The following is a 26,488-nucleotide window of genomic DNA, read 5'->3' as shown; positions in this document are numbered from 1 at the left end:
AGTATCCATAAAAGTTTTCATTCGTGAATAAAAGGAAATTGTCATTGTTTTTGTGACTGATGTACCATTAATCTTAGAACATAAACCAACATAACATGGTATCATAAACCTGTATTATATTACTCCCCTTCCTTAGCAGCTGGTGAGCGTGTTTCCTGAACTTGGGAAGTGTTTTTGTGTTTTGTCTTTATGAGCACTACCGTTCAGTGTCAACAATGTATTGTAAAAGAATATCTGTCAAAAGTAGTCTACGCAGATGATAAGTGATGTTTGTTTTAACGAAACTGTAAGCTGTTTTCTTCCTCTATCTCCATGCCTTTGATTACAGGCTCTTTGAAAAATATGCAAAACACTGCAGAGCAATACTTGTTGACAAGCCTAACAATAGAGAGTTTGCTGGTGGTCTGTGTTGGGAGGGAGACCCCAGGGAGAGGATGCATCTCAGTCCATCCACCTGCTTCTTATAGCGCCATCACACAACCTCCCCATCACTCAACCTCCACACGTACATGTACACGCAGACGTGCACACACACACACACACACGCACACACAGACACACGCAGGCACACGTGCGCACATACACACAAGCGTGCACACGCACATTTATACTCACACTCATATTCACTTCCAGCTTTGCAGTACACTACCTATATAAAACAGTTTACATCAAGTTCACTGCTGAAAAATAGCACATGGAAGAGAACAACACCACCTTATAAAGCCAAGAGAAATATTATTCTTAATTATTATTATTATTATTATTTAGTCACATGATTCTGATCATGATTCTGGATTAGACTGTGGACAAGCAGGCAGTGACTCACATTTTCTCCCCTGGAAAGCCTTGAGTGGGTCTGAGGTGAGAGGCAGGGGCGTCATGCACCCATTTGGGGGTACAAAGTACGTGAGGATGGAGGGAGGTTGTAGATTTCACCTGGTTGAGTGAAAATTGTCGGAGAATAGCTTTTTCCTGCAGTCTAGAGCCATAATCATTATACCTAATGATATGTCTATGTCTATTTTTCTGCATAGGTTAAAGCATACCTCTTTACCTGTTGAATTGTCATTTTAATGAATGCTGCACATTGATTCATAAAAAAAATGGAGGCTTTTCTAAAGTCTAGCAATCATGCCAGCAGGCATCCCAGCTAAGTTAGTTAGACAAGCGACTCTAACTTGATTGATTGCCTGAAATGGCTTGGTAGCTGGTTTTGAGGTTGTGAGATTGGGAATTCACCTCTGGTGAAAGGGACCTGAAGGTGCTTGGCTGATTCGAGGTTATGACTTGGTACTCTCTGTATTGCCCTTGTGGATCAGGGCTAACAGCTATTAGCATCACAATGTAGAAATAATAGATGTATTAGAGGAAAGGCTTCCACAGAGGCATTAACATTCACTTCATCTAATGAGGCCATTTGACACATGCAAATCGATTCAGAGATTTGACCCCGAAACATGGTAAAGCAGTGAAAATGCACAACCTTGCCAAGTCCCCTTTGTGCTCATTTGTAGTGGGGCCACAAGCCTGCAATGGCACATACTGTAAATCTATACACGTGCATGTGCAATATAAACTATGTTTGAAAATGTGTCTCTTAAATCCTTTGTTGTTGTTGTAAGGAATTCTTTACAGTCATGTTTGTTTTCCATCATATTTTAAATAACTTGAAGAAAATACACTTTATGACTCTGTCAAGAAGCATTATGACCATCCTGTGTCACTTTACATGGACTAAGAAAATACACTTTATGACTCTGTCAAGAAGCATTATGACCATCCTGTGTCACTTTACATGGACTAAGAAAATACACTTTATGACTCTGTCAAGAAGCATTATGACCATCCTGTGTCACTTTACATGGACTAAGAAAATACACTTTATGACTCTGTCAAGAAGCATTATGACCATCCTGTGTCACTTTACATGGACTAAGAAAATACACTTTATGACTCTGTCAAGAAGCATTATGACCATCCTGTGTCACTTTACATGGACTAAGACAATACACTTTATGACTCTGTCAAGAAGCATTATGACCATCCTGTGTCACTTTACATGGACTAAGACAATACACTTTATGACTCTGTCAAGAAGCATTATGACCATCCTGTGTCACTTTACATGGACTAAGAAAATACACTTTATGACTCTGTCAAGAAGCATTATGACCATCCTGTGTCACTTTACATGGACTAAGAAAATACACTTTATGACTCTGTCAAGAAGCATTATGACCATCCTGTGTCACTTTACATGGACTAAGACAATACACTTTATGACTCTGTCAAGAAGCATTATGACCATCCTGTGTCACTTTACATGGACTAAGACAATACACTTTATGACTCTGTCATGAAGCATTATGACCATCCTGTGTCACTTTACATGAACTAAGAAAATACACTTTATGACTCTGTCAAGAAGCATTATGACCATCCTGTGTCACTTTACATGGACTAAGAAAATACACTTTATGACTCTGTCAAGAAGCATTATGACCATCCTGTTTCACTTTACATGGACTAAGAAAATACACTTTATGACTCTGTCAAGAAGCATTATGACCATCCTGTGTCACTTTACATGGACTAAGAAAATACACTTTATGACTCTGTCAAGAAGCATTATGACCACCCTGTGTCACTTTACATGGTCTAAGACAATACACTTTATGACTCTGTCAAGAAGCATTATGACCATCCTGTGTCACTTTACATGGACTAAGAAAATACACTTTATGACTCTGTCAAGAAGCATTATGACCATCCTGTGTCACTTTACATGGACTAAGAAAATACACTTTATGACTCTGTCAAGAAGCATTATGACCATCCTGTGTCACTTTACATGGACTAAGACAATACACTTTATGACTCTGTCAAGAAGCATTATGACCATCCTGTGTCACTTTACATGGACTAAGACAATACACTTTATGACTCTGTCATGAAGCATTATGACCATCCTGTGTCACTTTACATGAACTAAGAAAATACACTTTATGACTCTGTCAAGAAGCATTATGACCATCCTGTGTCACTTTACATGGACTAAGAAAATACACTTTATGACTCTGTCAAGAAGCATTATGACCATCCTGTTTCACTTTACATGGACTAAGAAAATACACTTTATGACTCTGTCAAGAAGCATTATGACCATCCTGTGTCACTTTACATGGACTAAGAAAATACACTTTATGACTGTCAAGAAGCATTATGACCACCCTGTGTCACTTTACATGGTCTAAGACAATACACTTTATGACTCTGTCAAGAAGCATTATGACCATCCTGTGTCACTTTACATGGACTAAGAAAATACACTTTATGACTCTGTCAAGAAGCATTATGACCATCCTGTTTCACTTTACATGGACTAAGAAAATACACTTTATGACTCCGTCAAGAAGCATTATGACCATCCTGTGTCACTTTACATGGACTAAGACAATACACTTTATGACTCTGTCAAGAAGCATTATGACCAACCTGTGTCACTTTACATGGACTAAGACAATACACTTTATGACTCTGTCATGAAGCATTATGACCATCCTGTGTCACTTTACATGGACTAAGAAAATACACTTTATGACTCTGTCAAGAAGCATTATGACCATCCTGTGTCACTTTACATGGACTAAGAAAATACACTTTATGACTCTGTCAAGAAGCATTATGACCATCCTGTTTCACTTTACATGGACTAAGAAAATACACTTTATGACTCTGTCAAGAAGCATTATGACCATCCTGTGTCACTTTACATGGACTAAGAAAATACACTTTATGACTCTGTCAAGAAGCATTATGACCATCCTGTGTCACTTTACATGGTCTAAGACAATACACTTTATGACTCTGTCAAGAAGCATTATGACCATCGTGTGTCACTTTACATGGACTAAGACAATACACTTTATGACTCTGTCAAGAAGCATTATGACCATCCTGTGTCACTTTACATGGTCTAAGACAATACACTTTATGACTCTGTCAAGAAGCATTATGACCATCCTGTGTCACTTTACATGGACTAAGACAATACACTTTATGACTCTGTCAAGAAGCATTATGACCATCCTGTGTCACTTTACATGGACTAAGACAATACACTTTATGACTCTGTCAAGAAGCATTATGACCATCATAATCATATAAACCAGATAGGCCTATCACGTACATGCCTGCCTTTATGTCAGTCATCACTCAAAAAGAAGTTGTCTTGTCCTGCTCTTAAAATGTGCTCCTGCATTCATCCCAGTCATCAGCAATAGACCAATGGGGTACATTTAACATTTTAGTAATTTAGCAGATGCTCTTATCCAGAGCGACTTTCAGTTAGTGCATTCATCTTAAGATAGCTAGGGGGGACAACCACATATTACAGGCATAGTAAGTACACTTCTCCTCAATAAACTAGTTATCAGCAAAGTCAGTGATGGAAAGTGGGGAGGGTGAGGGTTCAGAAAAGTTCAGAAAAGTTTTTTTTCTTTCTCTGAATTATATAATTACGGATAGGTGCATGTCTGACATCAATGTGTGCACAATTACAATGATAATTTAACTACAATGATCAATTTCAGTAAATGTTATTTAACATAAACATACTGTTGACAAATAACTACTGTGGTAGGTTTTGTGGGTTTTGACACTCTTATGTGGATGTCATAACCAGTCATAACACAGTAACACAGTACATGGCACAAACAGGTCTAAATATATGGGTCATGACAGTGTTATGACCATATTATGGCAGGTTATGACAAGTTATGTCAGCTGTTATGACACATTATGCCATGGTTATGACCGTGTCATGACGTGTTATGACAAGTTATATCAGCTGTTATGACACATTATGCCATGGTTATGACCGTGTCATGACGTGTTATGACGAGTTATGTCAGCTGTTATGACACATTATGCCATGGTTATGACCGTGTCATGACGTGTTATGATGATGGGTGTCAAGTAAAGTGTTACTGATATGGCATATGCAGGGATGAATGTACATGGTTGTGTTTCATGTTAGAGCATTGGGATAATTATGATTACTTTGTAGTTTTGTTTTCTTAGTCCCCAATGCCCACTTTTGGTATGAATTGTTGTTGCGATGACTCAGCAGATGTTGGCCTGAAATTGGGGCATCATAGTTCTTGTGTTCTACTGCATGATTGATACGTTTTATACCTTGCTGACCAGGACGACTCCTAACGGGACTTTTTTGGAGTTTTGAACAGAGAGCAATTAGCTGTTTATTTGTAGGTATGTTCCAATGTTTTATATTATATAACTGTCTGATTAGGTGTAGCAAGGTTTTCTGTGGAACGGAAGTTAACTTTTCATTAACAAATGGGAAGTTAGTGTTTAGTTTAGAACTTAGTTCTCTGAGTCTTTTCTTTACCCTGTCATTCTCCAAAACAAAGAGACAAGTATGCCAGCCTTTTCTTTTTCCTCTTGTGTTACTATAGGCAACAGAATCCCCCTGATAACTCCGATCTGAACCAGAACTGCAAAATCACGCATCTCACTCGAAACCCATATTCACCTCACTTTAGCAATGATTATTCACTCAAGCACTAATGGTAAGATACCTCATTGGCAGTCACCATCACAGCCTTGTCATGATTGACAATGGTTTTACCGCCTGTTCTCTCCTTCTCATCTCCGATAATTCAGTGGTGGTTCAGACTCGACTGCGTGCCGTTCCCTCATTCAGCACTTGAGTCCGAATCTCACGGTAAAGGAGGAGGTATTGTGTGTGAGAGAGATGGAAAAAAAGAGAGAGACTCGTTTTTCTGGGAACAATGATGATGATTCTGTTTGGGAGTGCGTTGCATAGCACAGTGAATGATTATTTCAGCCTTTTGAACAGATCTGGATCCCGGAGTAACGTTAGATTGTAGCGGTGCTAATCTTCAGCCACTTCAGCATGATCAAAGGGTTAGGCAGAGCAGTGTTCTAATCATCCCCGGCGCCCAGCGGAGACATGGAAACGCACGTCTCCACCAAGAGGAATGTGTGATTCTGAAAACAGAGAGGCCAAGTAAGAAGAGATGAAAACCTCATTTAAAAAACAGACAGGTTGAGGAGAGGAGAGGCAAAGAAGAGAAAAGTCCAATACAATTTTTAAAACTCGAATATTTAGTTCTATAAAAACTCTTGTAATTCGAACTGTCGTTCATATCTATTTAAGTTACTTTCTCACAAATATAAATATACCAACTTTTCAAATATAAGCTCTGCAAATGCTCTCTCATTGAATACATTCCAATTTAACAGCTATTAGTGACCCAGTCAAACTTCAATGATTTCGATACCTGTTAGTCTTCTTCCAAATATCTCATTAGCTCTGTGGGATCAGTGAAGGTCTTTTGTAGTCGCAGGTGGTTCTGAGGGAAGCCCACCTCTGTACTATTATGTGTGAGTTAGTGTTAGCTAACTATGTGGCTATCTGCCTCCCCATCCATGTATTCAGAGCCAGTGCCCCTGCCTTATCAGCAGTCTGTAGCTTGCATGCTCAATCGCCTGATTTGTCAAGGGTGACTCCAAAAGATTCTGATAGGCACTTTGCAAATCACCCAGTTGATCTAAAATATCGACCAGCCACAAAAAGTCATTACACACAATAATGGCAGGTGGGACCTTGGACGATGTGACTTAATTAGGTTTCAAATGCCTTCAAAAATGCCTTCAAATCTCTGGGCCCTGGGAGAGTATCACACACACCCCTTGAGTCTTCACTGACTTTACAGCTGGAGAAAGACTACTACTGCTGACAATACTACTGCTCCTACTGATACACAATGATATTAACTAACTACAGAAATGGAATTGATTGATAATCCTAATGCTATTATCATTCTACTGGTACTACTACTACTACTACTACTACTAACAACTTATATCACTACACATAATAGGTTCATATTAATACTTTCTGTTGAGGTGTTCAGTATGTACTTTTGCTGTATAGTTCATAATTGCTGTAGAGCTGTAATGATTAGATATTCTTTAGATTGCCATTTTGTGAGGGTGGTTACAGTCATTAGCATGTTCTCTACTGTGTCTCTATGTCTCTCTGTGTCTCTCTCTGTGTCTCTCTGTGTCTCTCTCTCTCTGTCTGCTCAGTACGAGATAATGATTAAATGAGGGAGAAAAGCAACACAAGAAAGTATCTCAACAGTAAATGACATGTTTTCCTAATGACATTTAAAAATAATTGCATGTAAATTGTGTTCCAGGCTTTGATAGGAATGAAAACATGCCTGGTGTTTAAATGAGTGCTCTGTTTAACCTCTCTCTGCTTGTCTGTGTGTTTGTCTCCCTGCCAACCACGGTGTCATTGGAGAATCTATATTTTAGAGCAAGGTCTCTTTTTCTGCATCACAAACTGATGATAATATTTTTTTATATCTGCACTGATTAAATTACTTTCCTTCTGAGCTCATTCCAATTTGTTCAACCTCACAGGCACAGCATTTGATAGGAGATAATCCTGACAAATATTTATGAATTCACCATGATATATCTAGCTTTTGAAACAAACCTCAAATAAATAACATTCTGTTTTGATTGATTTAGAGTTTGTTTGTGCATCGGTACTCCTGTATAAATGTCTGTTATACACAATAAACGCACCAGCAATATCACTATCAAGACTGACTCTCCTCCAACTCCTTTTATGACATTATTGAATCATAGCCTAACAGTCATCATTCTCTCTGTTTCTTTCTTGCTGTGTAGAAAACCAAGATCTCCACGTACGACAAGATGTGGGAGTTTATGAGCAGTCGGAGGCACTCTGTGATGGTGAAAGATATTGACGAAGGGATCCATCGAGTTCTCACCTCGGACTACGCCTTCCTCATGGAGTCCACCACCATCGAGTTTGTCACCCAGCGCAACTGCAACCTTACCCAGATAGGGGGTCTCATCGACTCCAAAGCCTACGGCGTGGGAACCCCCATGGGTACGTCCTCCTCTCAACATAGTACAACACACACATATACCTACTTCTCAAGCACAATTTCTGCAACTATTCTCGCCTATTTCGACAGTTAGGACAAAAGACTGAGCCATACTCCCACCCACAGTATATTATCAATAACCCTTAGACATGACCCATGCAATAACATTCCATATCATAGCACCCTGCATTAAGATAAGGTTTATTATGCTGTTTAATAACACAGCCCACTACGCTATAGCATGTTTATCATTTAATAACACAGCCCACTACGCTATAGCATGTTTATCATTTAATAACACAGCCCACTACGCTATAGCATGTTTATCATTTAATAACACAGCCCACTACGCTATAGCATGTTTATCATTTAATAACACAGCCCACTACACTATAGCATGTTTATCATTTAATAACACAGCCCACTACACTATAGCATGTTTATCATTTAATAACACAGCCCACTACGCTATAGCATGTTTATCATTTAATAACACAGCCCACTACGCTATAGCATGTTTATCATTTCATAACACAGCCCGCTACGCTATAGCATGTTTATCATTTAATAACACAGCCCACTACGCTATAGCATGTTTATAATTTCATAACACAGCCTGCTACGCTATAGCATGTTTATCATTTAATAGCACAGCCCACTACACTATAGCATGTTTATCATTTAATAACACAGCCCACTACGCTATAGCATGTTTATCATTTAATAACACAGCCCACTACGCTATAGCATGTTTATCATTTCATAACACAGCCCACTACGCTATAGCATGTTTATCATTTAATAGCACAGCCCACTACTATAGCATGTTTATCATTTAATAACACAGCACACTACGCTATAGCATGTTCATCATTTAATAACACAGCCCACTACGCTATAGCATGTTTATCATTTAATAACACAGCCCACTACGCTATAGCATGTTTATCATTTAATAACACAGCCCACTACGCTATAGCATGTTTATCATTTAATAACACAGCCCACTACGCTATAGCATGTTTATCATTTAATAACACAGCCCACTACGCTATAGCATGTTTATCATTTAATAACACAGCCCACTACGCTATAGCATGTTTATCATTTAATAACACAGCCCACTACGCTATAGCATGTTTATCATTTAATAACACAGCCCACTACGCTATAGCATGTTTATCATTTAATAACACAGCCCACTACGCTATAGCATGTTTATCATTTAATAACACAGCCCACTACACTATAGCATGTTTATCATTTAATAACACAGCCCACTACGCTATAGCATGTTTATCATTTAATAACACAGCCCACTACGCTATAGCATGTTTATCATTTAATAACACAGCCCACTACGCTATAGCATGTTTATCATTTAATAGCACAGCCCACTACACTATAGCATGTTTATCATTTAATAACACAGCCCACTACGCTATAGCATGTTTATCATTTAATAACACAGCCCACTACGCTATAGCATGTTTATCATTTAATAACACAGCCCACTACGCTATAGCATGTTTATCATTTAATAACACAGCCCACTACGCTATAGCATGTTTATCATTTAATAACACAGCCCACTACGCTATAGCATGTTTATCATTTAATAACACAGCAAACGTCCTACGTGTATAAGGCATTCATATTATTCAATAAAGTAACTCAACAATCCAGCACCCTAATCTATAATAGGAAAATGCTGTATAGATCAAATCAAATCAAACTGTATTGGTCACGTACACAGTTTACAGCAGGTATAAACTCTTGTGTGCTAGCTTCATCAACACTGTAGTACAATAATCAATATCAAATATCAGATTTGCTCTCTCTGACTTTTCAAACAGAATGACTCCCTTGCACTATTGAGGTGTATGTGTGTGTATGTGTATGTGTGTGTGAGAGAGAGTGTGTAAGCAACCAGGGACCCTAGGGGGCCAAGCAGCCGATGAAAGAATGGAGAGGAGAAATATCTGACATACAGTTGAAGTCTAAAGTTTCCATACACTTAGGTTGGAGTCATTAAAATGTTTTGTTAACAAACTATAGTTTTGGCAAGTCGGTTAGGACATCTACTTTGTGCATGATACAAGTAATTTTCCAACAATTGTTTACAGGCAGATTATTTCACTTATAATTCACTGTATCACAATTCCAGTGGGTGAGAAGTTTACATACACTAAGTTGACTGTGCCTTTAAACAGCTTGGAAAATTCCAGAAAATGATGTCATGGCTTTAGAAGCTTCTGGCTAATTGCGGTGTACCTGGAGGTGTACCTGTGGATGTATTTCAAGGCCTCCCTTTTGCTTGACATCATGGGGAAATCAAAAGAAATCAGCTAAGACCTCAGAAAATAAATTGTAGACCTTCACATTTCTGGTTCATCCTTGGGAGCAATTTCCAAACACCTGAATGTACCACGTTCATCTGTACAAACAATAGTATTCAAGTATAAACACCATGGGACCATGCAGCCATCATACCACTCAGGAAGGACACGCGTTCTGTCTCCTAGAGATGAACGTACTTCAGTGCGAAAAGTGCAAATCAATCCCAGAACAACAGCAAAGGACCTTGTGAAGACGCTGGAGGAAACAGATACAAAAGTAAAAAGGGGATGCTTGCAAGCTGAAGACACCATCCCAACCATGAAGCACGGGGGTGGCAGCATCATGCTGTGGGGGTGCTTTGCTGCAGGAGGGACTGATGTGCTTCACAGAATATATGGCATCATGAGGAGGAAAATTATGTGGATATATTGAAGCACCATCTCAAGACATCAGTCAGGAAGTTAAAGCTTGGTCGCAAATGGGTCTTCCAAATGGACAATGACCCCAAGCATAGGACAACAAAGTCAAGGTATTGGAGTGGCCATCACAAAGCCCTGACCTCAATCCTATAGAAAATGTGTAGGCAGAACTGAAAAAACGTGCGTAAGCAAGGAGGCCTACAAACCTGACTCAGTTACACCAGCTCTGCCAGGAGCTCTGCCAGGAGGAATGGGCCAAAACTTATTGTGGGAAGCTTGTGGAAGTCTACCCGATACGTTTGACCCAAGTTAAACCATTTTAAGGCAATGCTACCAAATACTAATTGAGTGTATGTAAACTTCTGACCCATTGGGAATGTGATGAAATAAATAAAAGCTGAAATAAATAATTCTCTCTACTATTATTCTGACATTTCACATTCTTAAAATAAAGTGGTGATCCTAACTGACTTAAGACAGCGATTTTTACTGGGATGAAATGTCAGGAATTGTGCAAAACTGAGTTTAAATTTATTCGGCTAAAGGTGTATGTAAACTTCCGACTTCTGTAACTGTAAAGAAATATATAAGTGAATGGAGAGGGTGTTGGGCGGTGGCACGCTGGTTTACACGTTGTGTGCGGAGGTGCAGGATTTGATTATGGAGCTCAGCAGCAGATTGACTTAATCCTGTTACACATGCAGCTCCCGGCAACGGCTGCCACAAATGAAATGGAAAAACTCCTTGTAAGTACCTAAGTTATAAGGGGAAGATCGCTCTGGGGCGTCCCTACAAGATAACTTGTTTTCTCGTGTCCACTGTCATTTATTTGGGGAGACTGGGAGGTGGAGGTTGTCTGTCTTTCTATGTTTGGGAGACTGAAGAATTGTGGCTTTTATACGCCAAGTAAATGAACTGTAAAAGGTTTTGGTGTAACAGTCTCCCTGTTATTTAGCTTGTTGTCTAACACATTGTTCAATATGCAGCAGGACACATGCCTTTAGAGAATACAACACGGTGTGTCCCATTTCCCTAAGAGGATGGATCATTCTGTCCTTTATAACATCAGTGGCTATTTGCTCCATTTGTGTATGTTTGACGTATTTCTCAGTCAGGAAGCACAGGGCCATTCAGTAAGTGACTGTATGAGAGAGCAGCAGAGAGGGTGTGTTTTCTCTGTGTGATTGTGTTACCTGAGTGATTTGTCCTATAACAATATTTGTTATGTGTGATCAGGGTGTTGGCGACAGCTGGAATGGAATATGCTGCATTGGTTGGGATGCGTTTGCGAGGAACAATGCAGGAATGGGCTTGTCGGGATGTGTGTGTGCGTATGCGTGTGTGAGTGTGAGTGTATGTCTGTGTATGTGCGCATATATGGCATTCATGTGTGTGCATTTGTATTAAGTGTGTGCTGGTCTCCAAATGCGTTTGTCCATATGTGTGTGTATGTGTATGTGTGTGTGTGTGTGTGTGTGTGTGTGTGTGTGTGTGTGTGTGTGTGTGTGTGTGTGTCAGGCAAAGGTTTAGGTTGTGCATCGCACAGATCGTCGGTCTGTGCTGAAAAAGGATGTTTAGCATCATCACTCCCTTGTGGCCTATTCACACGGAGCAGAGAACAAGGCATTTAAATTGCTAATCCTACCCTTTTAGTACCTGTTACCATATGTGTCCTGTATTCCCATACAGCCTGGCCATTTAGCATATATCTCATTGACTTTAACAGAGAGGAGTTGTCTGCCTGCATTAGTACCTAGGCCTTGATAGTTCAGTGGTGTATTTGGTTTGAGTCCCTCTGGCAGCCGCTCCCCAAGTCTGCACTGTAATGGACAGAGTTAGTATTAGTTAGCACGGCCGTCCAGATGTTATCCCTCTCTAACTCTAATGAGATATTTAATGCATTGGCAACTGCGGTTAATTCAGAGTATAACATTTAGCCATAGAAGAGAAGAGTAGACCAGAGAGAAGTATATACATCTGGTAGCTGCTGATATTAGATGGGAACAGATGAAAGTAGGACCATTGTGATGTTATATCTAAAGGGGATTGTTGTTGGCCTACATAAGGTGGAGTGGAAGGGAGGAGGGACACAGGAGCTGTGTAGCTGTGTGTCCACATTAGAGAGTGAAGCCCCATAGTGACCGTAGTCCTATTGTACCTATGGGGATAGATCTCCCCACTCAGCCTTTAATGTGTGTGTATGGACGTCCTCCCTGGAGAGGTCATTAAGTGGAGTCATGCACAGCAGCGTATCAAACATCTGTCACAAGTTTGTTTATGCGACTCGCGCCACTCGGCCGCTTGTGATTAAACTGTTACTTCCTCTGCTCTATACGTCCATAATCTCAGGAGGCTCTGTCTCTGCCCTCCTTCCCTCGTCCATCTCTCTCTCCGTCTCTCTCCCCTCCCTTTCTCTCTCTCTGCCCTCCTTCCCTCGTCTATCTCTCTCTCCGTCTCTCTCCCCTCCCTATCTCTCTCTGCCCTCCTTCCCTCGTCTATCTCTCTCCGTCTCTCTCTCCCCTCCCTATCTCTCTCTCCGTCTCTCTCCCCTCCCTATCTCTCTCTCTCTGCCCTCCTTCCCTCGTCTATCTCTCTCTCCGTCTCTCTCTCCCCTCCCTATCTCTCTCTCTGGCCCCCTTCTCTCTTTCCCTCTCTCTCTCCCTCTCTCATTTTCTCTCTTACTTTCTATCTCTCTCTTTCTCTCCCTCTGTCTCTCTCTCTCTCTCTCTCTCCCTCTCTCTCTTTGCTATCATTTTCATTGTGTTTCATTAGGCCTTCTTAATCACTTACAGTATTAGGGAAGTGAATATTTTGCATGTCAGCAGGTTGGCGTTTCCTGCCGTGCAGTGCGGGGAAGTTGTCACGATGGTTCCCCCATGGATCGTTTAGCTCCGGATCATAAATGACAGAGAACATCTCTGTAAGACCTGAATGGAATGCTGGGAAATGGGATATCTCTGAGGGCGTGACCTGCCTTCTGTTTGGGCAGCAACCTTGCTGTCCTAGTCCTGTATATCAGAGAGAGAGAGAGAGAGAGAGAGAGAGAGAGAGAGAGAGAGAGAGAGAGAGAGAGAGAGAGAGAGAGAGAGAGAGAGAGAGAGAGAGAGAGAGAGAGAGAGAGAGAGAGAGAGAGAGAGAGAGAGAGAGAGAGAGAGAGAGAGAGAGAGAGAGAGAGAGAGAGAGAGAGAGAGAGAGAGAGAGAGAGAGAGAGAGAGAGAGAGAGAGAGAGAGAGAGAGAGAGAGAGAGAGAGAGAGAGAGAGAGAGAGAGAGAGAGAGAGAGAGAGAGAGAGACATTGTTAAAACACTGTATATATATAATATGACATTTGTAATGTCTTTATTGTTTTGAAACTTCTGTATGTGTAATGTTTACTGTTAATTTTTATTGTTTATTTCACTTTATATATTCACTTTATATATTATCTACCTCACTTGCTTTGGCAATGTTAACACATGTTTCCCATGCCAATAAAGCCCTTGAATTGAATTGAATTGAGAGGGGCGAGAGAGAGAGGGGCAAGAGAGAGAGAGAGAGAGAGAGGGGCGCTAGAAGAGAGGGGCGCGAGAGAGAGAGAGAGAGGCGCAAGAGAGAGGCGAGAGAGAGAGAGACGCGCGAGAGAGAGAGACGTGAGAGACGCGCGAGAAAGAGGAGAGAGAGACGCGAGAGAAAGAGCAGAGAGAGACGCGCGAGAGAGAGGAGAGAAAGACGCGCGAGAGAGAGGAGAGAGAGACGTGAGAGAGGAGAGAGAGAGAGACGCGAGAGAGGAGAGAGAGAGAGACGCACGAGAGAGACGCGAGAGGGAGAGAGAGGAGAGAGACGCGAGAGACGCGAGAGACACTTTTCGTTCCAAGATGGTGTAGCAGTGAAGACGTGTTTATGTTCGTCCTCTCGTGTACTTTTGTCTTTTTCGTATTTTTTGTATATATTTACATTTTATTTTCAATCTCTTTTCGATTTTTAATTCGATTATACCGGTAACCTGCCTCACCCAATGTGATACGGAATCGCTATTATATTTTATTTTAGAACACATTCAAGAACCACCAGAAGCTAACCAGCTAAGTAGCTACAAGCTATTTAGTCATTGTTAGCCACTGCTAGCGGCTTTTACCTTCTGCACAGATACCAGCCCTGTTTTTAGCCTGGATAATACTCGCCAGTCCACCAGTATCGGACTGTCTCTCCACAACAACGCTGGATTCCTGCCGTAATCCCTGGACCACTACTTCTGATCTTCACAGCTAGCTTGCACCCACCGTGGCACCTAGTACCGAAGCTATCCCTGAGGCCCACCTCCCGGCCTACTCAGCTGTTCACCAGAACCCCACTCATACACGGCTTGAGCCCAATACTCCACTGGATCCTTGCTGTAAGCTCTGGACCTTGTCACCGGATCACCGCTGCTACCGATTGGCTATAGTGGCTAACGCCACTGCCACGAAGCTAGCACCAGTTAGCCGTGAGCCAGGTGCATCTCCCGGCTAGCAAACTAAATTCTACAATACCTCTTTCGCCATCTGGCTTGGATTCTCTGTCGACGCGGCGCCCCGCCGCACCACCACGACTGGTCTGCTGAGAATACTCCATCCGCTGTGCCTTCAACCGGCCTCCGTCGGAGCAGACGCTCCTACTAGCCCCGGGCTACTAACTTTAAACGCTGTGCCGTGCTAGCGTAGTGGCGGCTTCCCTGTTCCATCTACTGCTGCCCCCTGGACACTATGATCACTTGGCTACATAGCTGATGCCTGCTGGACTGTCCATTAATAACGGTACTCCATTCTGTTTATGAATTTTTTTATCTGTCGGCCCCATCCGCGAACTCAGGCTCCGTGTGTAGTTAATCCGACCCTCTCTGCCTAGTCATCGCCATTTTTCCTGCTGTTGTTGTGTTAGTTGATTAGCTGTTGTTGTCTCACCCGTTGTTTTAGCTAGCTCTCCCAATCAACACCTGCGATTACTTTATGCCTCTCAAATGTCAATATGCCTTGTATACTGTTGTTCAGGCTAGTTATCATTGTTTTAGTTTACAATGGAGCTCCTAGTTCCACTCTTCATACCTCTGATACCTCCTTTGTCCCACCTCCCACACATGCGGTGACCTTATAACCAGCATGTCCAGAGATACAACCTCTCTTATCATCAACCAGTGCCTGGGCTTACCTCCGCTGTACCCGCACCCCACCATACCCCTGTCTGCACATTATGCCCTGAATATATTCTACCATGCCCAGAAATCTGCTCCTTTTATTCCTTGTCCCCAACGCTCTAGGCGACCAGTTTTGATAGCCTTTAGCCGCACCCTCATCCTTCTCCTCCTCTGTTCTTCGGGTGATGTGGAGTTAAACCCAGGCCCTACATGTCCCCAGGCACCCTCATTTGTTGACTTCTGTGATCGAAAAAGCCTTGGTTTCAAGCATGTCAACATCAGAAGCCTCCTCCCTAAGTTTGTTTTGCTCACTGCTTTAGCAACCTCTGCCAACCCTGTCTGAATCCTGGCTTAGGAAGGCCACCAAAAATCCTGAGATTTCCATACCCAACTATAACATTTTCCGTCAAGATAGAACTGCCAAAGGGGGAGGAGGTGCATTCTACCGCAGAGATAGCCTGCAAAGTAATGTCATACTTTCCAGGTCCATACCCAAACAGTTCGAACTTCTAATTTTAAAAATGAATCTCTCCAGAAATAAGTCTCTCACTGTTGCCACCTGCTCCCAGCTGTGCCCTGGACACCATTTGTGAATTGATCGCCCCCCATCTAGCTTCAGAGTTTGTTCTGTTAGGTGACCTAAACTGGGGTATGCTTAACACCCCGGCAGTACTACAATCTAAGCTATATGCCCTCAATCTCACACAAATCATCAAGGAACCCACCAGGTACAACCCTAAATCCGTAAACATGGGCACCCTCATAGACATTATCCTGGCCAACTTTTCCTCCAAATACACCTCCGCTGTCTTCAATCAGGATCTCAGCGATCACTGCCTCATTGCCTGTATCCGCTACGGGTCCGCGGTCAGACGACCACCCCTCATCACTGTCAAACGCTCCCTAAAACATTTCTGCGAGCAGGCCTTTCTAATCGACCTGGCCCGGGTATCCTGGAAGGATATTGACCTCATCCCGTCAGTTGAGGATGCCTAGTCATTCTTTAAAAGTAACTTCCTCACCATCTTAGATAAGCATGCTCCGTTTAAAAAATGCAGAACGAAGAACAGATATGGCCCTTAGTTCACACCAGACCTGACTGCCCTCGACCAGCACAAAAACATCCTGTGGCGGACTGCAATAGCATCGAATAGTCCCCGCGATATGCAACTGCTCAGGGAAGTCAGGAACCAATACACGCAGTCAGTCAGGAAAGCAAAGGCCAGCTTTTTCAAGCAGAAATTTGCATCCTGTAGCTCTAACTCCAAAATGTTGTGGGACACTGTAAAGTACATGGAGAACAAAAGCACCTCCTCCCAGCTGCCCACTGCACTGAGGCTAGGTAACACGGTCACCACGATAAATCCATGATAATCGAAAACTTAAACAAGCATTTCTCAACGGCTGGCAATGCCTTCCTCCTGGCTACTCCAACCTCGGCCAACAGCTCCCCCCCCCCACCCCCCACAGCTACTCGCCCAAGCCTCCCCAGCTTCTCCTTTACCGAAATCCAGATAGAAGATGTTCTGAAAGAGCTGCAAAACCTGGACGCATACAAATCAGCTGGGCTTGACATTCTGGACCCTCTCTTTCTGAAACTATCCGCCGCCATTGTCGCAACCCCTATTACCAGCCTGTTCAACCTCTCTTTCGTATCGTCTGATATCCCCAAGGATTGGAAAGCTGCCTCAGTCATCCTCCTCTTCAAAGGGGGAGACACCCTGGACCCAAACTGTTACAGACCTATATCCATCCTGCCCTTCCTATCTAAGGTCTTTGAAAGCCAAGTTAACAAACAGATCACTGACCATCTCGAATCCCACCGTACCTTCTCCGCTGTGCAATCCGGTTTCCGAGCCGGTCACGGGTGCACCTCAGCCACGCTCAAGGTACTAAACGATATCATAACCGCCATCGATAAAAGACAGTACTGTGCAGCCGTCTTCATCGACCTGGCCAAGGCTTTCGACTCTGTCAATCACCATATTCTTATCGGCAGACTCAGTAGCCTCGGTTTTTCTAATGACTGCCTTGCCTGGTTCACCAACTACTTTGCAGACAGAGTTCAGTGTCCTCTGGCAGTCTCTATGGGGGTACCACAGGGTTCAATTCTCGGGCCGACTCTTTTCTCTGTATATATCAATGATGTTGCTCTTGCTGCGGGCGATTCCCTGATCCACCTCTACGCAGACGACACCGTTCTGTATACTTTTGGCCCTTCCTTGGACACTGTGCTATCTAACCTCCAAACGAGCTTCAATGCCATACAACAATCATTCCGTGGCCTCCAACTGCTCTTAAACACTAGTAAAACCAAATGCATGCTTTTCAACCGTTCGCTGCCTGCACCCGCACGCCCGACTAGCATCACCACCCTGGATGGTTCCAACCTAGAATATGTGGACATCTATAAGTACCTAGGTGTCTGGCTAGACTGTAAACTCTCCTTACAGACTCATATCAAACATCTCCAATCCAAAATCAAATCTAGTCGGCTTTCTATTTCGCAACAAATCCTCCTTCACTCATGACTATTCTACCGATCCTCGACTTCGGCGATGTCATCTATAAAATAGCTTCCAATACTCTACTCAGCAAACTAGATGCAGTTTATCACAGTGCCATCCGTTTTGTTGCAAAAGCACCTTATACCACCCACCACTGCGACCTGTATGCTCTAGTCGGCTGGCCCTCGCTACATATTCGTCGCCAGACCCACTGGCTCCAGGTCATCTACAAGTCCATGCTAGGTAAAGCTCCGCCTTATCTCAGTTCAATGGTCACGATGGCAACACCCACCCGTAGCACGCGCTCCAGCAGGTGTATCTCACTGATCATCCCTAAAGCCAACACCTCATTTGGCCTCCTTTCCTTCCAGTTCTCTGCTGCCTGTGACTTTCCCTCAACAACTTTAAACATCTGCTATCTGAGCAGCTAACCGATTGCTGCAGCTGTACATAGTCCATATGTAAATAGCCCACCCAATTTACCTACCTCATCCCCATACTGTTTTTATTTATTTACTTTTCTGCTCTTTTGCACACCAGTATTTCTACCTGCACATGACCATCTGATCATTTATCACTCCAGTGTTAATCTGAAAAATTGTAATTATTTGTTGCTATGGTCTATTTATTGCTTACCTCCTCATGCCTTTTGCACACAATGTATATAGACAATTTTTTTCTACTGTGTTATTGACTTGTTTATTGTTTACTCCATGTGTAACTCTGTATTGTTGTCTGTTCACACTGCTATGCTTTATCTTGGCCAGGTCGCAGTTGTAAATGAGAACTTGTTCTCAACTAGCCTACCTGGTTAAATAAAGGTGAAATTAAAAAATAATTTTAAAAAGAGAGAGAGACAGGAGAGAGAGAGAGAGAGAGAGAGACAGGAGTATGAGACAGCGAGGGAGGAAAGGAGGGAGGAACAAAGAGATGATGGGGGGTGGGGTATGAGGACAAATGGAGAAAATATGAGTCAGTCTAGAAGAGTCTGTGAACTACAGTTTACCAGAAAGTATATGTGAGCACAATCAAAGCACCGGGTGGAATATGTTTGCAGAAATGTTTTGATAATAACAGTATTCTCCAGACATTTAGAGGTAATTGCAGGCCCTGAAAGTAATAATTTTAAATATTTACACACATCCATTTCCTCTCTTTTATATTTCCCCCTGATCGACTTAACATGCAAAACAAATCTGGAGCTGTATTACAAAGAAGGAAAACAAAATCTTAGAACAAGGCTAAAAATACGACATGTACTTGAGCGTGCCAGGAACATTTTCCATGCTGTTTTGTGGAGACACAATGCATTAGAGATTGGTGTGCTATTACTCGTTTTGATCTGACAGATTACAGCTATGTGTCTTATCCTGGATTCACGATGGTCTGTCAGTTCCCTCTCCTATGTTTCTTCTGTTGGAGAATTATGGCTCAACATTTATGGCTACCCCATGTTGAGAGGGCCTGTTTTCAGCTCGTCACATTTACATATTCTGTTTATCACTGAGAAACACAGCGGTGCTAAACTTTCTCCTCCATTTCTCACCCAGTAAGACTCAACAGAAAGAGAGTACCTCATTTCCATTTTCTAACCGCTTCCTCACCTGTCTCGTCATTGGAAGATGTGTATTCACACAGTATATACAGTATTAACCACAATACAAAAATGCTGTGGACTCTATAATGATCTCAGGCCACTGCCAACACATTTCCATAACTATTTTATACATTTTTTGAAGAGAAGTTGCAATACTTTTGCACACATTGGAGTAAACAGCAATTCAAATCAAACTGGGAATTAATTAAATGACGTACAGTTGAAGTTTGAAGTTTACATACACTTAGATTGGAGTCATTCAAATTTCTTGTTAACAAACTATAGTTTTGGCAAGTCGGTTAGGACATCTACTTTGTGCATGACACAAGTAATTTTTCCAACAAATTTTTACAGACAGATTATCTCACTTAGAATTCACTGAATCACAATTCCAGTGGGTGAGAAGTTTACATACACTGAGTTGACTATGCCTTTAAACAGCTTGGAAAATTCCAGAAAATTATGTCATGGCTTTAGAAGCTTCTGATAGGCTAATTGACATAATTTGAGTCAATTGGAGGTGTACCTGCGGATGTATTTCAAGGCCTACCTTCAAACTCAGTGCCTCTTTGCTTGACATCATGGGAAAATCAAAAGAAATCAGCCAAGACCTCAGAAAAAAATTGTAGACCTCCACAAGTCTGATCCATCCTTGGGAGCAATTTCCAAACACCTGAAGGTACCACGTTCATCTGTACAAACAATAGTACGCAAGTATAAACACCATGGTTTCTCAAATGACTACCTCGCCTGGTTCACCAACTACTTTTCTGATAGAATTCAGTGTGTCAAATTGGAGGGCCTGTTGTCCGGACCTCTGGCAGTCTCTATCGGGGTGCCACAGGGTTCAATTCTCGTGGCGACTCTCTTCTCTGTAAACATCAATGATGTTGCTCTTGCTGCTGGTGAGTCTCTGATCCACCTCTACGCAGACACCACCATTCTGTGTACTTCTGGCCCTTCTTTGGACACTGTGTTAACTAACCTCCAGACGAGCTTCAATGCCATACAACTCTGGCAATGGCCTCCAACTGTTCTTAAATACAAGCAAAACCAAATGCATGCTCTTCAACCGATCGCTGCCTGCACCTGCCTGCCCGTCCAACATCACTACTCTGGACAGTTCTGATTTAGAATATGTGGACAACTACAAATACCTAGGTGTCTGGTTAGACTGTAAACTCTCCTTCCAGCCTCACATCAAACATCTCCAATCCAAAGTTAATTCTAGAATTAGCTTCCTATTTCGCAACAAAGCATCATTCATTCATGCTGCCAAACATACCCCCGTAAAACTGACCATCCTACCGATCCTCGACTTTGGCAATGTCATTTACAAAATAGCCTCCAACACTCTACTCAATAAATTCGATGCAGTTTATCATAGTGCCATCCGTTTTGTCACCAAAGCCCCAAATGCTACCCATCACTGCGACCTGTACGCTCTCGTTGGCTGAACCTCGCTTCATACTCGTCGCCAAACCCACTGGCTCCAGCTCATCTACAAGTCTTTCCTAGGTAAAGCCCCGCCTAAGCTCAGCTCACTGGTCACCATAGCAGCACCCACTTGTGCATGCGCTCCAGCAGGTATATCTCACTGGTCACCCCCAAAGCCAATTCCTCCTTTGGCCGCCTTTTCTTCCTGTTCTCTGCTGCCAATGACTGGAACGAACTGCAAAAATCAATGAAGCTGGAGACATACAGTATATCTCTCTCACTAGCTTTAAGCACCAGCTGTCAGAACAGCTCACAGATCACTGCATCTGTACATAGCCCATCTGTAGATAGCCCATCCAACTTTCTCATCCCCATTCTATATTTATTTATTTATCTTGCTCCTTTGAACCCCAGTATCTCTACTTGCACATTCATCTTCTGCACATCCTACCATTCCAGTGTTTAATTGCTATATTGTAATTACTTCGCCACCGTGGCCTAATTATTGCCTTACCTGCCTTATCTTACCTCATTTGCACACACTGTATATATATTTTTCTACTGTATTATTGACTGTGTGTTTGTTTATTCCATGTGTAACTCTGTGTTGTTGTATGTGTCGAACTGCTTTGCTTTATCTTGGCAAGGTCGCAGTTGTAAATGAGAACTTGTTCTCAACTAGCCGAACTGGTTAAATAAAGATGAAATAAAAAATAAATAAAAATATGGGACCACACAGCCATCATATCGCTCAGGAAGGAGATGTGTTCTGTCTCCTAGAGATGAACGTACTTGGTGTGAAAAGTGCAAATCAATCCCAGAACAACAGCAAAGGACCTTGTGAAGATGCTGGAGGGAACCGGTACAAAAGTATCTATAGCCACAGTAAAACGAGTCCTATATCGACATAACCTGAAAGGCCGCTCAGCAAGGAAGAAGCCACTGCTCCAAAACAGCCATAAAAAAACAAGACTAAGGTTTGTAACTGCACATGGGGACAAAGATCGTACTTTGTGGAGAAATGTCCTCTGGTCTGATGAAACAAAAATAGAACTGTTTGGCCATAATGACCATCGTTATGTTTGGAGGAAAAAGGGGGAGGCTTGCAAGCCGAAGAACACCATCCCAACCGTGAAGCACAGGGGTGGCAGCATCATGTTGTGGGGGTGCTTTGCTGCAGGAGGGACTGATGAACTTCACAAAATAGATGGCATCATGAGGAGGAAAATTATGTGGATATATTGAAGCAATATCTCAAGACATCAGTCAGGAAGTTAAAGCTTGGTCGCAAATGGGTCTTCCAAATGGACAATGACCCCAAGCATTCTTCCAAAGTTGTGGCAAAATGGCTTAAGGACAACAAAGTCAAGGTATTGGAGTGGCCATCACAAAGCCCTTACCTTAATCCTATAGAACGTTTGTAGGCAGAACTGAAAAAGCGTGTGTAAGCAAGGAGGCCAACAAACCTGACTCAGTTACACCAGCTCTGCCAGGAGGAATGGGCCAAAATTCACCCAACTTATTGTGGGAAGCTTGTGGAAGGCTACCCCGATACGTTTGACCCAAGTTAAACGATTTAAAGGCAATGCTACCAAATACTAATTGAGTGTATGTAAACTTCTGACCCACTGGGAATGTGACTAAATAAATAAAAGCTGAAATAACTAATTCTCTCTACTATTATTCTGACATTTCACATTCTTAAAATAAAGTGGCGATCCTAACTGACCTAAAACATGGCATTTGTACTGGGATTAAATGTCGGGAATTGTGAAAAACTGAGTTTAAATGTATTTGGCTAAGGTGTATGAAAACTTCCTACTTCAACTGTACAAGTTGTGGTTTGGGTAGCTTACACTTTTCATCCTCCTTCACATTGTGAGAGGGCATCAGAAATCATGATCTAAAGACAGTCGGACCACAACCACATGATTTCATTGTCCATTTAGTTGTTATGGAGGATTATGAAGTGCAGACAATGACATTCTAGATTCTACTGAAATGCCATGTTCCACTGCCCTGCAGAATATTTAGTTTGGCCTCTGCAGCAGTGCTGTTCAATTGATATAATTGAATGATTAAACCAGCCATAAACTAAGCCAGCACAATGTTATATCATTGTATTGTTTTGTATTTATTATGGATCCCCATTAGCTGCTGCTGGAGCTTTGCTGGATCTGAAAATCCTCATATTAATTTCTCCCCATTCTGGGTTCTCTGGGGTTTCTCATTTTGTTTTGCTACCATAGACCTGGCTCTGGCTGGTATTTCAGGGCTTCCTTTTCCTTAGTTTCCTCAGTCCTAGAGCTGCAGGTAGTAAGTGATCTGACACACACAGGACTAGCTACAGTAATGAGAGATCTGACACACACATGGCTAGCTACAGTAGTGAGTGATCTGACACACACACAGGACTAGCTACAGTAGTGAGTGATCTGACACACACAGGACTAGCTACAGTAGTGAGTGATCTGACACACACAGGACTAGCTACAGTAGTGAGTGATCTGACACACACAGGACTCGCTACAGTAGTGAGTGATCTGACACACACAGGACTAGCTACAGTAGTGAGTGATCTGACACACACAGGACTAGCTACAGTAGTGAGTGATCTGACACATACCGGACAAGCAACAGTAAGTAGTGAGTGATCTGACACACACAGGATTAGTTACAATAGTGAGTGATCTGACACACACATGGCTAGCTACAGTAGTGAGCGATCAGACACACACAGGGCTAGCTACAGTAGAGAGTGAGCAATCAGACACACACAGGGCTAGCTACAGTTGTGAGTGAGCGATCAGACACACACAGGGCTAGCTACAGTAGTGAGTGAGCTGACACACACAGGGCTAGCTACATTAGTGAGTGGCTTACACACACAGGACTAGCTACAGTAGCTGTTGTATGAATGTGACACCTGAAGAGAAATGTATTTAGATGGCAATGAATTATATGAGAGTTAGTGCTGTGTGTTTCAAATGATTTATCACCATGGGTATGCATGTCTTCAAACATGTATGCTGGGCTCTGCCTATCTGTTGTTGATGTGATAAAAAAAAGAGAGAGAGACACACGCAAAGCCTTGAGCTGACGATGAAGGACATAACACATCTAAAAGTATTCAAAGGTGGCCTGGTGACCGCAACACCACTGTTCTCTGCTCTTCAGGCATAGCAACAGCACAGTGAGGAAGTGTTACTATGGAGATTGTCAATCACTGCGTGCCTTTTTGTCTGCCCAGCTCCTGCTACTATAGTATTGGTCCTCATACATACTAACAAGTAGCATTGTATTGTTCCCTGCATGGTTGCTTCTCAACAAACAGCTTTGATACTTAATATTCATCAGGCAATCGCCACGTGTTGTTTTCCCCTCCTCTCAACACCAAGCTGGCTATAGTTCTGAAGAGTTGTTTTCTCCTTTCAACACGAAGCTGGCTATAGTTCTGAAGACCTGTTTCCCACTCTCCTCAACACGAAGCTGGCTATAGTTCTGAAGAGTTGTTTTCTCCTTTCAACACCAAGCTGGCTATAGTTCTGAAGACCCGTTTTCCACTCTCCTCAACACCAAGCTGGCTATAGTTCTGAAGACCTGTTTTCCACTCTCCTCAACACCAAGCTGGCTATAGTTCTGAAGACCTGTTTTCCACTCTCCTCAACACCAAGCTGGCTATAGTTCTGAAGACCTGTTTTCCACTCTCCTCAACACCAAGCTGGCTATAGTTCTGAAGACCTGTTTTCCACTCTCCTCAACACGAAGCTGGCTATAGTTCTGAATAGTGGTTTTCTCCTCTCAACACGAAGCTGGCTATAGTTCTGAAGACCTGTTTTCCACTCTCCTCAACACGAAGCTGGCTATAGTTCTGAATAGTGGTTTTCTCCTCTCAACACGAAGCTGGCTATAGTTCTGAAGACCTGTTTCCCACTCTCCTCAACATCAAGCTGGCTATAGTTCTGAAGTGTATGAGATAATAATAAGGGAGTGTGATTGAGTTTTTAAAAATTCAAGCAGCATTAACATCCTGATTATATGGGCCCCTAGCCACAGGGAGAGCTCTCCAGTCGATAATATGAAAGGGGGTCGGGGAGATTTCAAGTGTTTTCACTTGGTTTCACCCTTCAGGTCTAATCAGAAGCCTCTGCATGTGACGGGGTTTGATCTGGCCAGCAGGGAACACGAACACGCCAGCCCTGTTTACCTGGCTGGTGCGGGGAAGCCTGGAGGCTGCAGGGAGTTCTGGGAAATACTCCCGACACTGAGGAGATGTCGTGAACGTGCACACACACACACACACACACACACAGAGAGGGGCAGAAGGGAGCACTTCAAAGCAACATGTCGGCAGCACATTTATTTATTAAGCAAAACAAAACAATGCACACTAGAGACATTACCGCTAATTAAGCATGGCAACCAGTTTTAATGAGAGAACAAAAGGAGCAGATAAAAGGAGGTAAATTGCTGGTCCCTGGAATGTATTTCGGGTTTATTTGTATATTGTTTGTGAAACCACTGTGGGAGCTGCATGGGAGAATCTATGGTGCATTCAGCACCAGCCAGGACACTGTGGCTGGGATGTTGGTGCCACGCACACGCACATGTACTGTACACAAACACACGCACACACAACCACACGTACTGTACGCACACGCACACGTACTGTACACACACGCACACGTACTGTACACACACACCCACACGTACTGTACACACACACACATGCTCACGTACACAAACACACGCTTTCCTCCTAATTATTATCCATCTCAACCTCACCTGATTTTTTTGGGTCCCTCAGGTTCTCCATACAGGGACAAGATCACCATAGCGATCCTGCAGCTGCAGGAAGAAGGAAAGCTGCACATGATGAAGGAGAAGTGGTGGAGGGGGAACGGTTGTCCGGAGGATGAGAAGAATAAGGAGGCCAGCGCTCTGGGGGTCCAGAATATCGGGGGCATCTTTATCGTCCTGGCGGCTGGACTCGTCCTGTCGGTGTTCGTGGCAGTCGGAGAGTTCATCTATAAATCCAAACAAAACGCACAACTGGAAAAGGTA

At 42.7% G+C, this 26,488-nt stretch overlaps 1 protein-coding gene across 2 annotated transcripts in view; it reads left to right on the top strand.

The window, feature by feature from the left end:
* The window catches only part of LOC110512031 (glutamate receptor ionotropic, kainate 2), a 229,455-nt gene that overhangs the window by 191,652 nt on the left and 11,315 nt on the right, over positions 1–26,488 (top strand). For both annotated transcript variants that reach the window (XM_036970551.2, XM_036970556.2), the window contains exons 15-16: positions 7,753–7,978; positions 26,232–26,485. In XM_036970551.2, coding sequence (XP_036826446.1) covers positions 7,753–7,978; positions 26,232–26,485 — 480 coding nt within the window. The remainder of the gene's footprint in view (positions 1–7,752; positions 7,979–26,231; positions 26,486–26,488) is intronic.

Source organism: Oncorhynchus mykiss, chromosome 3 (assembly GCF_057628025.1).
Source record: "Oncorhynchus mykiss isolate SJ-2025 chromosome 3, ASM5762802v1, whole genome shotgun sequence".
In the NCBI taxonomy this organism is placed as follows: domain Eukaryota; kingdom Metazoa; phylum Chordata; class Actinopteri; order Salmoniformes; family Salmonidae; genus Oncorhynchus; species Oncorhynchus mykiss.
This window is presented reverse-complemented; position numbering and strand designations above follow the sequence as displayed.